Source organism: Emys orbicularis, chromosome 6, assembly GCF_028017835.1.
Source record: "Emys orbicularis isolate rEmyOrb1 chromosome 6, rEmyOrb1.hap1, whole genome shotgun sequence".
Taxonomy (NCBI): domain Eukaryota; kingdom Metazoa; phylum Chordata; order Testudines; family Emydidae; genus Emys; species Emys orbicularis.
Window position 1 is genome coordinate 19207878 of NC_088688.1, and position 15632 is coordinate 19223509.

The window sequence follows — 15632 nt, forward strand, 5'->3', positions numbered from 1 at the left end:
AGGTAACACTTTAATTGGTTTGTTAAATCACAGCCACTTTGATTATGTAATGTTTCTGATGATATAAACATTGGAAGGCACAGTGGTAACATTGTAGCATTCTAACCTTGTACCTCTGAAAATCCCAGAATAGGGTCAACAAGAGCAACATTACGATTCAAACTCATTTTGCCACGTCTCAGTAATGCAGCCTGTAATATCTACACATGATGAGACTTTAAAGTCCTGTGTTCCTAAAAGACTGGAGAAACAACTCTCTACCTACTTATGAATGAGAAGCAACGTCAGGGTCAGCATTTCAGCCTGCACTACCCCTCCAGAGACAGAGTTGGCACTACAGGTTACAATAACAAAAACAGGGGAGCGGGACAGAAATAAGACCAAAAAAATCCTTATTTACAGTAAAATCTTCTTTTTAAAAAAGTTAATCAGTACTATTTTTTTACAGGAGCAAAAAAGTCTGAAACAAATGAACAAAAGCTTACCATATTCACTAAATTTTTAATATATATTTATATATATATTTATATATATATATTTGTCATAGGTCTATAAGATCCATCTGTTCCTCCTACCCTAAGGAATGGCTAATGTCATCACTTCAGTTTTCATTAGGACGTTTGCTGGTTTTGTAAATATCTGGGCAGCAGAGCTTCCCTTTTAATATCCAGTAAGTATAAACACTAGCTGTCTAGCACACCAACAAAAACGTTCATTTTTTTCTTCAGAAGTACACTTTTTCATTATTGCAAGTTTACAATTTTAAATTAAATATTTTTTTTCAGACTTACAAATTAATTATATTTTTTTTTCCAAAAGAAGTTTAGGCACAAATGCATTGTCCCACAGTGTGGAGAAGATTGCCATTCAGTCTCTAGGCTGTACATTTACAGCTCGTAACATACTGCTTTAAACATTCTGAATGATATGTTAAAGAGAGTCGTCCCTCAAGTTGCACTTTTTGCTTTTGTTTAATAATCGGGAATGCTGAAATCTCTTGCGTCTGTGATTCTTAACTACTCAGACTTGTCTTATATTACAAAAAAGGGGTTAAGGAGAAGTGTTTATGTGGGATTAAGATAATACAGCTGTTAAGGAAGTGGTCTCTTGTTTAAATGAAGAAATGTGGCAACTTGGACCTGTGAAGGAAGTGAAAAAATAAATCAGTCAAGTACCGTTGAATACACTTTATCTTCTTTGAATAAATGATTTGAACATATTATTGGAAATCTAAGTGCAGGTGCAAGATGATTAAATTTAAGTAAATTTTATAAGGATGGGCCTAATTTTATTCCTAGTTGCACATATGCAACCATAAGAATGGCCATACTGGATCAGACCAAAGGTCCATCTAGCCCAGTATCCTGTCTTCTGACAGTGGCCAGTGCCAGGTGCCCCAGAGGGAATGACAGAACAGGCAATCATCTAGTGATCCATGCCCTGTTGTCCATTCCCAACTTCTGGCAAACTGAGGCTAGCGACACCATCCCTGTCCATCCTGGCTAATAGCCATTGATGGACCTATCCTCCATGAATTTATCTCCTTTTTTGAACCCTCACCCCCACTCCCAATCTGGTCCAGAGTCTACAGAATGACTCTGTATTCGGTGTCTTTTGCTGAATTACTTGTGTATTTATTGTGCTTTGGTCACAGCTGAAAATGAACTTGCCTTTTTACATCTGTCCCATATGATTGGATGCATCTCCCATTCCAGGATGGGGTCCTGCCAAGGAAAGTGGAGGGGGATCTGAAGACACTTTCTCTTCTTCCCTTCTTTTCAGACATGCTGCTTTAGGGTTCAGATTCCTTTCTGTTGAATTGAAGCAAAAGGCCATTTCAAATATGTTAAGTTTTATACCAAAATGTTTTGTTCACTGAATTTGCATCTGACACAATTAATTTATCAGTTACTTCTTATAGATTTCCAGTATACTTTAAAAGCTTTAGAGCGTGTTTTACAAGTGATCATCCAATTTTCTTTATAACACGAAGTCTTTGTCATTAGAATATTCCTTTCAAGGTATAGAAATTTAAAGGGTGGCATTTGTGATAAAGGCTTTGATGCTTTTAAGCAGTGCAGCTTAGTACGTACGTTTTGCAAATACCTTCATGTTTATGCAATGGCCAAGGGGTTAGCCAAGCTTAATATTACATCTTGGATCTTTCTAAGTAACTCAAAATTTGAATATTGGGAATATCAGGGATGTGTGTCAAAGTCTAAACTGCCTTCCTCATTTTCTCATTAAGGTCAGACTTCCAAAAGATAATTTCAAAAATGGAAAATAAGTCTAGAACCACAATGTTGAACTGGACCCCCAGATCCATGCACTCCCAAACACTGAGTTAGTGAGCTCAGACTCGACCTGAATCATGCAGATAGGACCTGTCTCCATAATATGCTGAACTGGAACCTTGAAACCCAGGAACTTTATGGTACAACACCTGGATTGGATGCCAGATGTGAGTGTTGTGGGCTTGAGTTCATTTTTAGAATAATCTCTGTATCACCAAGTATTACAGACTGGTACTGTATGTTAGACAGGTCTGGCTAACCTCAAAAAGGTTTGTTTTAACATGACTGAAGAGCTAGAGGAATTGAAGAAGATGTGGTAACATTTTCTGGAAGTTGGCAATTTACAGATTGACCACTTTGTCTTCTTTTAGGTAACAGGAAGCATTTTTAAATCAGATTTTTCCACATGGCACATTATAGCGTAATACTGTACATTTTGTTTTGGAAGTATTTTTCAATGTTAAAAAAAATTGATAATTTCTCAATTATTTTTGCCTCCTGGTTCTGGGAATCAGATTTTCCTGCTGTGAATGTATCAGTGTTTAGCTGCAACAGCTTTGGCATAGACAGTGCCAAAGGGTTAATTTACTATTGCTTCATTTCATGTACTCTCAACACAGCCTTGCAACACTGATCAGCCAAAAAAGGAGACGGATGAAAAGCAGGCTACCGACATTACACTTTATGTATTCCAAAGCCTAGAGTTCTAAATCTAATGGAAAGCAAAAGGAGAGTTTTTCTAAGAACTGGAGATAATGACCAAACTAAAGAATTTATCTTGTGCTATTATACATGCATTTGCGCATAAAAGTCTGTTTTCATCAGCAGGGCCAGCTTTAAGCCGATTCCCCGGAATGGGGCCCCGCGCCTAAGAGAGCCCTGCAACGTCCGGGACTGCCGGCGGAGCGGGAAAAAAAAAAAAAAAAAAAAAAGCCGTGTCCTGCTTCTCCCCCCCGCCCCCCCTGTGCTTGTGCTGCCATACAGCTGATCAGCGCAAGCCTGGGAGGGAGGGGTGAGGAGGAGGAATGAGGCATGCTTGGGGAAGACGCGGGGCCAGGGTGGGGATTTGGGGAGGGATCCAATGGGGCAGGGAGGGGGCGGAGTCGGGGCGGGGCCGGGGCGGAGTTGGGGCGGCGGAGGGGGGTGTGTGAGACAATTTGCGTCCCGGCGTGGGGCCCTGCACCGGCTAAAGCCGGCCCTGTTCATCAGTACCTACAACACCTTACAATGATTCTTGAGAACCAGTGGAGCTAAATGCTGCTGGATATATAACCTGTTGCAGGAGAGAACTGCCAAACTGACCTCTGACTTGCTGTTCTAAGCTGAGGATGACAGCCACAGCCTGGTGTAGAATCAGGAGTTTGGTTTGGGGTTTGTCACTCTTCAGATGGAGTTGAACCATCCGGCCCAACTCCTTGAAAGCCTCATTAATGTCACGCACGCGTAGGCGCTCACGAGCATTGTTGGCCATTCTCCTTTCCTTCTCTCGCTCTGCCTTCTGCTCTGGTGTAAGGTCTTCATCGTCGTTATTGCTGAGAGACAAAAGGAACACGGTATTTTCTAATGGTGTGGGAAAAAAGTAAGCAGACTCTTTAAACAGATTTCATCCTAAACCACTGCTGCAATGCATAGGCAGCAATTTTCTGGCTAATTCTAACTTGCCAATAAGCCTTCGCTCCATGTACAATATATTATTTTTCTGCTAATCATATTTAAATCCCTCTATATTTGCTCTGAGTAGAGCTCCTGGGTTTGTATTGAAGCCTTTACCAGCTAAACAAAACAGAATACAATGGCCTCTGCTAGTAACAAGAGAAAACAGTATTTTTCAATAACATATTTTACAAAGCAGCACCACAGCCAGTATTGTTACATTTGCATGCATGACAAATCCTGGGAACCTGTGTAATTGATATTTTAACTACAACTCCTTTACATTTCACATTGCACTTTGAACTCACAGTGAAGACACCGGTCTTAAACCAAATCAAGTTCCAGTCATTTTTTTAAAATTTGGTATTCTTAAGCAAGGAATATAGAAATTGTTACAGGATCTATGCAGCTGAAATTATATATAGCCCTTTGGGTCACGTAAGGTAAAAGAGATCCTCTGTGCAGGATTAAAAGGAAAGTAATAGAAGGTCCTTACCAAGGAGCTGAGGAGTTAATGTAATGTGCTAGTTTACTGTCTTGCAAGACTAAAAGGTAGGAGCAGAGCAGGATCATGTGACTGTGATTAGTGACGTGCATGCAGATTATACCTCTTTTACCCTACAATTCTGGGCATGGTGCCGATGGCTACCTATCCCATTCCCTATCAATGCCATTGTGAGTAGGTTCATGGGTCAGATAAAGGCCCCTTACTCTTCTATAATTGATGGGTGGGCTACTTTATCTGCTGCTATCTGATAATGTGGTATAAAATGGGGCTCTCAGGCCTGGGCAGCTCAGAAATAACAAACCTCAGCCAGAAGGGGGACACCTTAGAATTTTTTCAGTTTAGTTATCTGTTGGGCGATTCTGGAAGGACCAGCCCCTGTCATTTAGATGGTGTCTGTGTGTCTGTGTGTGTGTGTGTGTGGGGGGGGGGGGGGGGGGGGGGGGCTGAGGTGGAGGGGAATACTGTACTTGGCTTGGCAAAGTCTGATGCCACCTGTGTTAACACAGACTTGGAAAGCCACAAAAAGATGGATTAGGAAGCATACAAGCACTATCAAGTGGCAAACAGGATGTAGAAGCAACATAGTCAGGAAGGCCCATGAAATTTCTGTGTAATTTACAACTGGATAGAGCCCGAAGTTTAATTTCTGCATCATTTTGTGCAATAAAACCTGTTTCTATCCTAAACATAATGACAATGATTTTAAACTGAACACATATTTTCCAGTGACTCAGTGGCTAATACCTATTTTAAATTGGTTATGCAAATATATTGGTAAGTTTAACAGCCCTAACACAACATGTATTTAGAAGTATAACTAAATAGCAAGAGTAACCTTTTAAAGTTGCAAGGTTCTTAAAAACAAAAATAACAGTTTACAAAAGCTTCAAAGCACACATTAATATGCATAAGTGACAGCCTACTTGTTAAATTAACAAGAAATGAGAAGATCACCCTGCAGCAGCATAAAGGTGCTTTCGTCTTGCCATATCATACATGGACATGAAAGCACCTCTTCTAAATATGATTTTTCCAACACATCATTTATTATGAGAAAACCTCAACTTTTACTCTGATCATAATAGATGTGTATGTAATTAATATTTTTAGAAATCAACGAGTGCCTGAGAATGCTATTTATTTATTTTTTTTAAGAGCAAAATGCTTGCTCTGTGCAACCGAACTAGTGTTTTTGGAATAAAGATGATTGATCTTATTCACAGGCTTCCCATTTTCAGACAGTATCCAAGACAGTGTTGTTTTGAAGGAGAAGTGACAGCCTCAAACTCGGATTTATCTTTTTTATTTAAAAACCAAACCAAACCAGGAGAGGACCTAAATTTCAATTTTACTGGTATTCTTAGCTTTAATATAGGACCATAAAGTGAAAATCAAAAGCTTGACTCCATAAACCAGGTCCCAACATAGAACTCAGCCTTGACAGGCCACTAGATATTATTGTAGTAGGAAACTTCTCCTTTATCCTGGTGGTTAGTGCTTAGGGCTTCTATGCATGTGAGTAACATTCACCAAGGACATAAGGCCCAAGATGATAAAATCCAAGGATATGCCTTCACTAATACTTTGTAATATTTTATATAGCATGCAGAACATATTTAGTCCCAGTGGCAATCCAAGTATAATCATGCATTTCATGGCCATTGATGCCTGCAGGGGAGAAATGTTTGTCTATATAAAGATACCAAGCCATTCTTGGGAGCAGGATATGATATGAACACCCAGCTTCTCCTAAAAGCTAGATTAAGGGCTGGCATAAACAGGCCTAATGGATTTGTTTAAAAATGTAAGAGACAAGAGTACAATATGTTGGACACTGGTAAACTGTCATGCAAATGTGATCTGTTCTGAGAACCCTACATTAAAAAGTGAAAATAAATATTTTATTCCAATTTTTAAGCAGAGGTGTGGATGAAAAGCAATCTGCTAAGCATATTTTAATCTTATAAAAATTTTATATTGGGGATAATTTGCTTAGTGTCCAATTTCATGATTTGAAAGGAATTTTAGGAAGTCTGGAGTACAAGTATCTGAAATGATACTGTTAGTACTACCAGAACATGCCTTCAGTTTCCTCTTAGGCTGTGGTTTTACCTGCCAGGAAAAAACTCATGAGTTTCTTCCTGTTCTGTTCACTTCATCAAAATCCAGTAAAGGAATTAAATGAAGCGACACTATTATATACTGTTACCTAGATCTTGACCTAGTAATTGATTTGATATCCTTCTTGTCATCGTCTAGTTTCTTGTCCTCAGAAGATTTTGTGTCCTGAAGGTTTTCATCTCCTTCATCGTCAGATTTGATTTCAGAGCTGCCTGAAGATACACTCTGCCCTTGCAGTCCAGTTGGCATACCTATGGGAAAACACAGTGATTTTCTGTTACCAATGTTTAAGCAAAGGTTTGAATGCATTTGCATGTATGTTCCTTACTAATGCCACCTATTGTTGGATCTGTGTTCCCATCTGTTCTTACAGCCACTCATTTGGACTGACTGGTGCAGAAGGGAGTTTCAAGAATGCAGCTGCTGAAACCATTTTTCAGCACTGGCTTTGAGGCTCAATTCCACTTCGCAATCTTTCTGGAATAGATGATAATTTCACTGTCTACCAAACATCAGCTAAATTGCAATTAAAATCATAATCATGGAAATCACACACCTCATGTTCTGATTAAGAACCCAAGTGTCTATGAGCTATTACGCTAAGCTTTTTCCTTGAGCAACGATTTAACATGAAATAGTAATAAAAGACTGCCCCTCTATAGCACCTTCCATTCAAGGATCTGAAGGTGTTTTACAGATTCATTACCTGTATCATTCCCATTTTACAGAAGGGAAACTGACACACACAGAATTCGTGATCTTCACCAGCCTCACACATTAAGCCAGTGGATTGGCTGTGTAATAAGACCTAGAATTCCTGACTCCCAGTTCTTTGTTAAAACACTAGACAATGTTTCTTCTTCTTAAAAAAATTCTTAATATGCCATTTCCATAAAATAATCAAAATACCTTAGCCATGAAGAATGAGTAAGAGCTTGTAAGCCATCATAAAAGAAATTTTGAGTTGTTTCTTCCATACTTTAATTGTAAAATTAGCAGCCTCTAGGAATAAAGATAGATCCTAGATGTACTCTAGGTTCAGTTAGTTTCACACGTATTTTGAAACAATACTGCATCTATACATATAAATCTTACAGGATTCACAAAGCACAGCAAATACTGTAATACAATTAAAATCAGTTTGGTATTTTCCCTCGCATCTAACTGAAGTCAATGGGAATTCTGTGTGCAATGGAACCGCAGGGTCTTAAGTTTACTCTTTTTGATTTTGCATCCTAAAACATTTTCTACATTTCTCTACTGCTTGAGTTATGTTAGTACTAGAACTTGCTGTCCTGGGCTAAATTGCTTGGATGCTTGTAATTGTGATTACTAGAGCATACCAGATAGGATGTCTGGATTAATCAGAACTATATATCATGTTACTCCTGACTCTCTCCTCCCACTCAAGCTGCACTATGGTCTCATTGTGTATCTGAGTTATCACTACTATGAATCCAAGTTCCAAGTAGACTCAATTCCAATCACTGTAGCATGTATAATTAAAGTTTTTTAATGTAAAAATACAAGCATTTAAGACTGCCACATGGCAGTGTCCTGACAGTATTTTGGTGTACTTACCCCTGTATGGATCTTGGGGTGGATTTAAATCAGGGGAAGTAGCAGACTGAACTGGCAGCTGTGGAACTGGAACCTGATTTGGCACAAGCGAATGGCTGCCACGCAGACCGACGCCATCTTCACGATGAGCTCCAACCTGTAAAGAGAAGAGTCACAGAGTTTAATGTGATATGAAGGTGAATACGGATGTAACAAGTTCCTCAGACAGTGAAGAGAGACTAAAGAGAAAGGCAGACATCTAAAAATAATGTTCCCTGTAGCTTTTTCACTAGAGGGCGCCGATGTACTGTATATCTACATAATATGCAAAACCACTTAACACTCAAGAAGATGCTGTGCAGCACATTTAGTGACAAATATGGCAGAGTAGCTCAGGCAGGTAAAACGTCAAATTGTCTCCCAGGGTGCTGCAGTGGAGCGCACTGATTCGTACCCATCTGTCTTCTATCATGTCCGCCAACAGATCTGACAATTATCTTAATGCCCATATGCTTAATTGTGGGCTTCTCAATTCCCCCATTGCTATCGGAAATCCTGCAGGAATTTAAATTTGGCATTCAACTTTCATTTCAGGGGATAAGATTCTCAAGCCTGCCATTTTTTTTTTCCATAATGCCAGCTAAGCCTCTGACAGCGGAAGCTACAGCAGTATCTGACACAGCCCCTATTCGGCACAGATATAATAAAACATCACCTGGCTTTCCAAAGCTAGAAGCCCATTCCAAATTAATGTTCACTGTATTTCATTAACCATAGAGTTCCAAATCCGATGGGGCACCATTCCTGCCAACACCATGACTCCGGGTAATATACCAATAAAGGTTTTATTAAACACACCAGTAATGCCATCATCTTAGCTGACAGTGCAGGCACAATGGAAATACATCCATTATTTTCCATGTACACTGCTCATTGATGCACTTTATAAGCTAAAATTGTCACAGAATTAAATACAATGGACAGTAAGGAAGGACAGTTATTTACTTTGAGAGCAGAATTATCAGAACCTGTGGATAGGCACTCTGATTTCAAAGAGTCTCTATAGTACACCACTGGAATTGCAGGGAGCAATCTCTTACATTTCTTAAGTTAAGACATACCTTAAAGCCAAATAACACCTTGAATGGTATAAACCAACATTTCTACATGTAACAGTTTTCATCCTGGACGTTCTCAGGTGCCGATCCTACCATTGGATGAAATGTGTCTCCACAGATTATATATTCCGTAGAGAACTCTAGGTGACTCTTCATTCTCAAAAAGTATTATCCATGGTTCAGTACTCCTGGAGTACTAAAAAGACTTAGGAGTGTTTCTAATCAAACTTACAAGATAATACAGTCTGATTCTTACCAGCAAGGCAAGACCACAGTAAGAAACATAAAAGGGAACATTTCCAAAGGGGACTCAAGAAAACCTTTTTCTTTTTCAGACTAAATTCAGATAACCAAAAAGCCAGTGTAATATAACAGAGATAAAAACACTCCCCCTTTTGAAACACTTTAATTTTTAAAACATGATATCTCAAGAGGAGACTTTGGAAAATTAGTACATGCACTCATATATTTGGTTACAAGAAAAAAAAAAAAAGGTGGTGTAGCTTATGAGTCTAGAGATCTAAAATGCCACCACCACAGGAATAGTGTTGCACAGAAGATACAAGAGGTTTCAAGAATCTCAAAGATTCAGGAGAGAAATTTAGTGAGGAGCACTCTGATAAAAAAGGGCCCTTAAGAGCAGCTTCTTATTTGTGAAAGGAAAATATGGTAGCTAAACATACTTTTTCTGGAGATGGATAGAGTTAAAGTTCTGTAAACTGTAGAGGATTTTCTGTGGTAAAGCTGAGGGGACAAGTGTAGGAATCCATTTGGTTTCATTCTAAATGATGACACTTTCACTTGGAAAACAACCAGCAGACTTCTTTTGAGCTACTTGAAGGTGTTGATATACTTTGGCAGACATGTCATCCCATTCAAAATGTCTACCTCCTTTCAGCCAAACTGTAGTTGACATTAAGACTGTAACTAGGATGGCTAAATCCAGGACACATGATTCTGAGTGTTCATTTTGACTGAGTTCCCTAACGATATAGTCTATGGTTTTATCATAAAACAAGAGGAGCTGGCTGAAAAAATCCAAAATGTACAAGTTTGATGATTTTATTGAAATCTTGAATTTAGAGAAAAAGGGATGAAATTGTTGACAACTATTTTAGTGAAAATGACATTTTTTTAACCAGTTCTAATAAAAACTACTAAGAAAAGCTGCAGACTTCTCCTCTTCTTCAGCTTCACAAGAAATTTTGGAAGTAATATCATCACATTTCTCACAAATAAATGGGCAAGTTTGTCTATTTATATTTTCTCTTTTACTGCCCCAAATCTAGCAAGTCTGTTGAGATGAACAAACACTTGTTGCAGTGAACTGGCCACAAGCCATACATTAGGGAAAGACCTGGTTTTATCATCTACGCCAATGTACTCAACTCTGCCCAGGAAGGGTTATCTCACTTTCTGTGATATGAATGGCAGTCAGAAAGGTCCATCTGGGCATTGTAAAGCTTCAGACTTTGGGGCCTTCAAAACACAAAAAACGTATATCTTACCTGGCTAGGTCCGTCAATTGCAATAGAGTTGTGGCAGGGCTGAGTTTGACCCAAGAATATTGACTCTATTCCACTCTGTTCATTGCTATAAAATATAATTATGTGATCATCTGCATGTTCTATCTTTTTGGATATTTCATTTATGAAAATCTGTAGCTCATTTAAGTCTGTTCAATGCCAGGACATTGTACTGCACCTGGCACTCCTGGAGAGACCAAGAAATATACTACAAAAGTTCTTCAGTCTATTTTGGACGCATCTTTTAGAATAACTTGGGGATTAATCATTTATCATTTTATCTCTCTCTGTTCCCACATTCAGTGATTTCAATCTAACCAAACAACGTATATAACTGCCCACTTTGTGTCACTCTCACACTCCCCTACTTTCCCTTATGTCTCGGACTTCTCCCTTGCCTACAATGCCTCATCTTCTTCAAATCCCCCCTCAAAACATGCTTCCTTCCATGAGTTCTATAAACCCTAGTCGTCTCCTCAAAAACAGTTAAAAAGAACCATGAACTACATCAACTTATGCTTAACATCACTGCTTTATCACTGCCTTTTGACATTACCCCTCTCTTTCTCTCATCTACATCTATTTCGACTGTAAGCACCTGTGGTCAGGATCTATCTTCGGTGACTTTACTAAGCCTAGCATCCCATAGTTGTGGCTAGGTAAATGATAAATAAATATCATAAATTCATTGCAGCAGCGGCTGAATACTTTGATGTCAGCATTAATCTAATCAGAGCACTTTACCAAAAGTAACGTGGCTTTATTGTCTTTTGAGATACCTCCTGACATAAAATGCACAAGCACTTTTATCCTTCAGTCCTAAGTACATAACCAGTCACCTTGATTTGAGGGGGCAAAGACTGATCCAGAGACACCACACTGAACTTTACTTTTATGTAAAATGTCCTTTGCATTCGATGTCCTGAGAGCCACGATGAATCCCTTAAATTGGAAATGGAAAGACAGAAAGGTGGAACTGATCAGAAAATGCTATGAATAAAACTCTCTTCAGTCTTTCCTTTGTTGCAATGTGCCAGTCATAATTGCTTATATGAGAAAAGAGATGTCATTTTGGTCTACTACCTGATGTTCTGGAACTGAACACTTTTCTTTCCTGGTGGGCAGTTTTGAGGGGGAGTGCCAGCATGTAAATGGGAACTGTATAGCCCCCCCCTTATATATATATAAGGTCAAATTTTCAAAAGCACTTAAATGACTTAGAGCCTAAGTCCCATTTTCAGAAGCAACTTAGGCACTTTCATTGACTTTCAATGAAATGTACGCTCCAAAGTCATTTAGATGCTGTAGAAAATTTTTACCCATAGACAATGTATTTTACTGATGTATAAAAGTGTGCCAATTACTATTGTATCTAGGTACACATGCATATAAACACACATTGTAAGACCAAAATTAGCTAAACAATAGTAACTATTTATAAAAAACCCAACCACTCTACAAACCGAGAGTCTGTCAAACCAACGGAGGAAGTGAATTTCAGTCAACTGTACTCCACTGAGAACAGTCTGCCATCAGATATCAGACGACATTCATATCTATCAGCTGTATGATAAAACACATCAGCTGATCTCTACAGTTGTGAGAGAACAGCCCTTAAAGTTCAAGAGTGTAGTTAAAGTTCAATTGAATACAGAAAGAAAACAGTCTTTGGTGCACAGGCATGACCAGCGCTACTAAGCAGAGCAGCTATCATATTAGGTACTAGCTGCAACTACAGATAGAAGGACCTTCAAAGATTGCCCTATTTAGACAGGATTGCAATAATGATAAAGATATTGATAACTAAAGTAATGAAAGGAAGAAAGAAAATCATGGTTACCCTACCTTGTGCTGATGGAATAATGTACTCCTTAGCCATCTGGGACTCAAGGACCAAATAAGGTTCCTTCCAGGAATATCCTTAAATTGTGAACCTCATTTGCAAATAGTGGGTAAGTCCTTCAACAATAACATCAGATGCCAATCCATCTGCTATCCCCAACCAATGAGCATTTTGTCTGTGATATGAACAACAGGTTTGCCCCAAGACAAAGTGAAGATATGACTCATTCCCCTGGCCCAGGATTGAAGATCTATAAATAATACTATCTTTAGAGAATCAAGCTCAGTTTGAAGTTCTATTAATACTTCATTTATTGACCTGTCTTTAAACAGACCCCTACTTGAACATTCAGCAAATGAAAAACAAACAAACAAAGTTTATGCTCAAATAAATTTGTTAGTCTCTAGGGTGCCACAAGTACTCCTGTTCTTCTTGCGGATACAGACTAGCACGGCTGCTACTCTGAAACCTAGTATTTACGTGTAACTCTTTGTGTTTATTTCCTTTAGGGAGTCATAATAACAAAAAATTCTATTCTCCTTGAGATTTTTCAGCTAAAAGGAAACATCAGGAGAAGTCCTTATCTTGTGTTACTTTGGCCCCTGAGGGTAACAAACTCATGAATAACAAACATATTATATATATATATATATATATATATGTGTAGAAGCACAGTCCCAACCACCTGGGAGTAATTGGGGATCAAGATTAGGCTACTGGACTTTTTAGCGTTAAACTCTTTGACAGGTGTTTCAATATTAGGATGATGGGTGTAGAGAAAACCCAGATGGAAAAACAGATACTTGCACTGATATTTTTGTTTGTCTTTCATAGATTTTTTTTTTAATTTTATGAGCTGAAATAATGGTAGATCTGGTTCTCACAGTATTTCCTTTGACCTTTTATATAAAGTACGGAGATATTCAAGTATGAATACCAAGCTTTTTGGTTTATGCCTTTTGACTTTATTTAGATTTTTGTGGGTGTTACGTAGCCCTACCATAATAGAAGAAGCTATGGTTTTCAAAAGTATATTGCAAAAGTAGTTTGAAAAAGGGAAAATACTTTGATAGGAATAACAAAATATCTCAAAAGAACCTATAAAGTGAAAGCACATGGAGGTATCTAGAACAGAAGCATCTTTTCTAATAGGATTTTGGTTTAGCGGAACTAGAATATAGATTTAACCATACCAAAAGAGATGTGTATGTGTGGTGGCATTTGATGGTTTTTTGGTGTGTTTTTTTTTTTAAAGATTCACATTTTGTTTTCTGTTAAAGCTAACATGAAACTGTCTGAGACTTTATTAACTTTCTAAAACTAGAACTTGATTAAAGGAAAAAGGTCACTTAGTCTTCTGGTGCATTCATCGTGTTTCAACCTTTGATTAAAAAAAATAATCAAACCCAACCCACTATCCTCCTCCAAAATCTGCCAAGAGAAACAATTAAACCCATGCATTCTCAATTTTCTGAATAGTTGAAAAATATAATTATAGTTCATTGACCCACAGGCAAAGGCCAGGGTGTGTAACAAGTTCACTGAATTCAACAGTTGTTCCAACTTGCCCATGATTCGCAGATTTCAAACACTGGCACTTTAAGTTAGGTGGCCTTTGGCAAGTCTCTGTCTTTCTTTGTATTTTGTTATATGTGGGGTGTTTAATGCAGACTGGTAAATATCACTGGACTATATCATGCTATTGATTTTTACGCAGAACCCCCACTGGCTTGAATGGAGGTCCTGCTTAAAAACTGGTCCATTGTATGTATCCTGTAGCTATCAACAAACAACAACAGAAAGACATTTACTGTTTTCACTCTCTTTGTTTCCAGGAAGCGTTTTTGAAAGTAATTATGCTTCTGTGTTTAAGAGGCCTATTTCATGGATGTGAAAATGTATTAAATTTCATTTGGCAGTTATCCAATCCTTGTTAATACTATCTCCTGAGATAAGTGTCTCCAAAACAGGCTTTAGACCTAAGCTACTCCTCCACTATCATTCTAGAACTGCACAGCACGGTTAGAGCTTTGTCAGTCCAGGAACAGCTAGTTAATGGAACTGACATGTAACTACCTAACCTCACCTTCATGAAAGTGCTATTAATAAGTGAACTGTTTGCAAAAGGATAGTTTCACCTTAGCTGCCTGTAGAATATGAACAGCTATATGCCTTTGAATTTCAAAATACTGATCTTTAAACTACAGTTGTATGATCAGAACCTTAAATTTGGAAATAAAACCTAAACAGAGGTCACACACAAACCTATGTGTGGATATATAGGTAGATTAAATAGATATTTGTTTTTCAGCAAACACAAAGAGAAAAGTTGACATGTTCTCACTGTAATTAGATACCCACTGACAAAGAAAACTGTTTTGGTATCTTTGAATTGTAATCTCCCCATGAAATATCAATTACATCTGATGGTTCAAGAGTGCTAGATTCCAGTTTTAATTATCTTGTCAATATCTCCATCATATCAAAAGAAGGAAACTTATTTTCTCTAAAATGAAGGAACACTACTGAAACCAAAAGTGCATCTATAAAAGTGAGAAACAGTCATACAAACATTACTTTGATTGCTCACAGATGGGCATTTGCAGTTCATGAATTGCAGGTAGCAGACAAAAGCTGAAAAAGTACCCCTTTGTTTACCATTAACTCTTCCCATACTGAGACACAGCACTTCACACAATTCGTATTAACATATAACTCAGAAAGAATTTGACAAATTCCACTCTGAAAACAAAGATGCAAAGGGAATACTAACAGGTATTTTCTAATGCTTACAAATTCAGGAAGTTCAACTGAATGATTTCCCATCTCAGGATAACAGCTACATATCGCAATTAGGAAGAGATTAGTTCAACCAGCTAAAGTCATGAATGAATTTAACGAGCAACTACCTTGGTACCTTTACAAATATGATGACCTTGAGTTATCCAATTAGATAAATAAAAACATGTGGCAAGCAAGTTGTAAAGTTATGCATGTTAACATGTGTTT

The 15632-nt window shown here is 38.0% G+C and overlaps 1 protein-coding gene across 12 annotated transcripts in view; it reads right to left on the minus strand.

Annotated features, from left to right (window-relative positions):
- Window positions 1-1674: 1674 nt before the first annotated feature.
- The window catches only part of TCF4 (transcription factor 4), a 314022-nt gene continuing 300064 nt past the window's right edge, over window positions 1675-15632 (minus strand). For 7 of the 12 annotated variants that reach the window (XM_065406724.1, XM_065406731.1, XM_065406728.1 and 4 more), the window contains 4 exons: window positions 8158-8293; window positions 6665-6827; window positions 3597-3826; window positions 1675-1811 (listed from right to left, as the gene is read on the minus strand). In XM_065406724.1, coding sequence (XP_065262796.1) covers window positions 1675-1811; window positions 3597-3826; window positions 6665-6827; window positions 8158-8293 — 666 coding nt within the window. The remainder of the gene's footprint in view (window positions 1812-3596; window positions 3827-6664; window positions 6828-8157; window positions 8294-15632) is intronic. The other 5 variants (XM_065406730.1, XM_065406726.1, XM_065406725.1 and 2 more) reach the window with 1 other exon arrangement.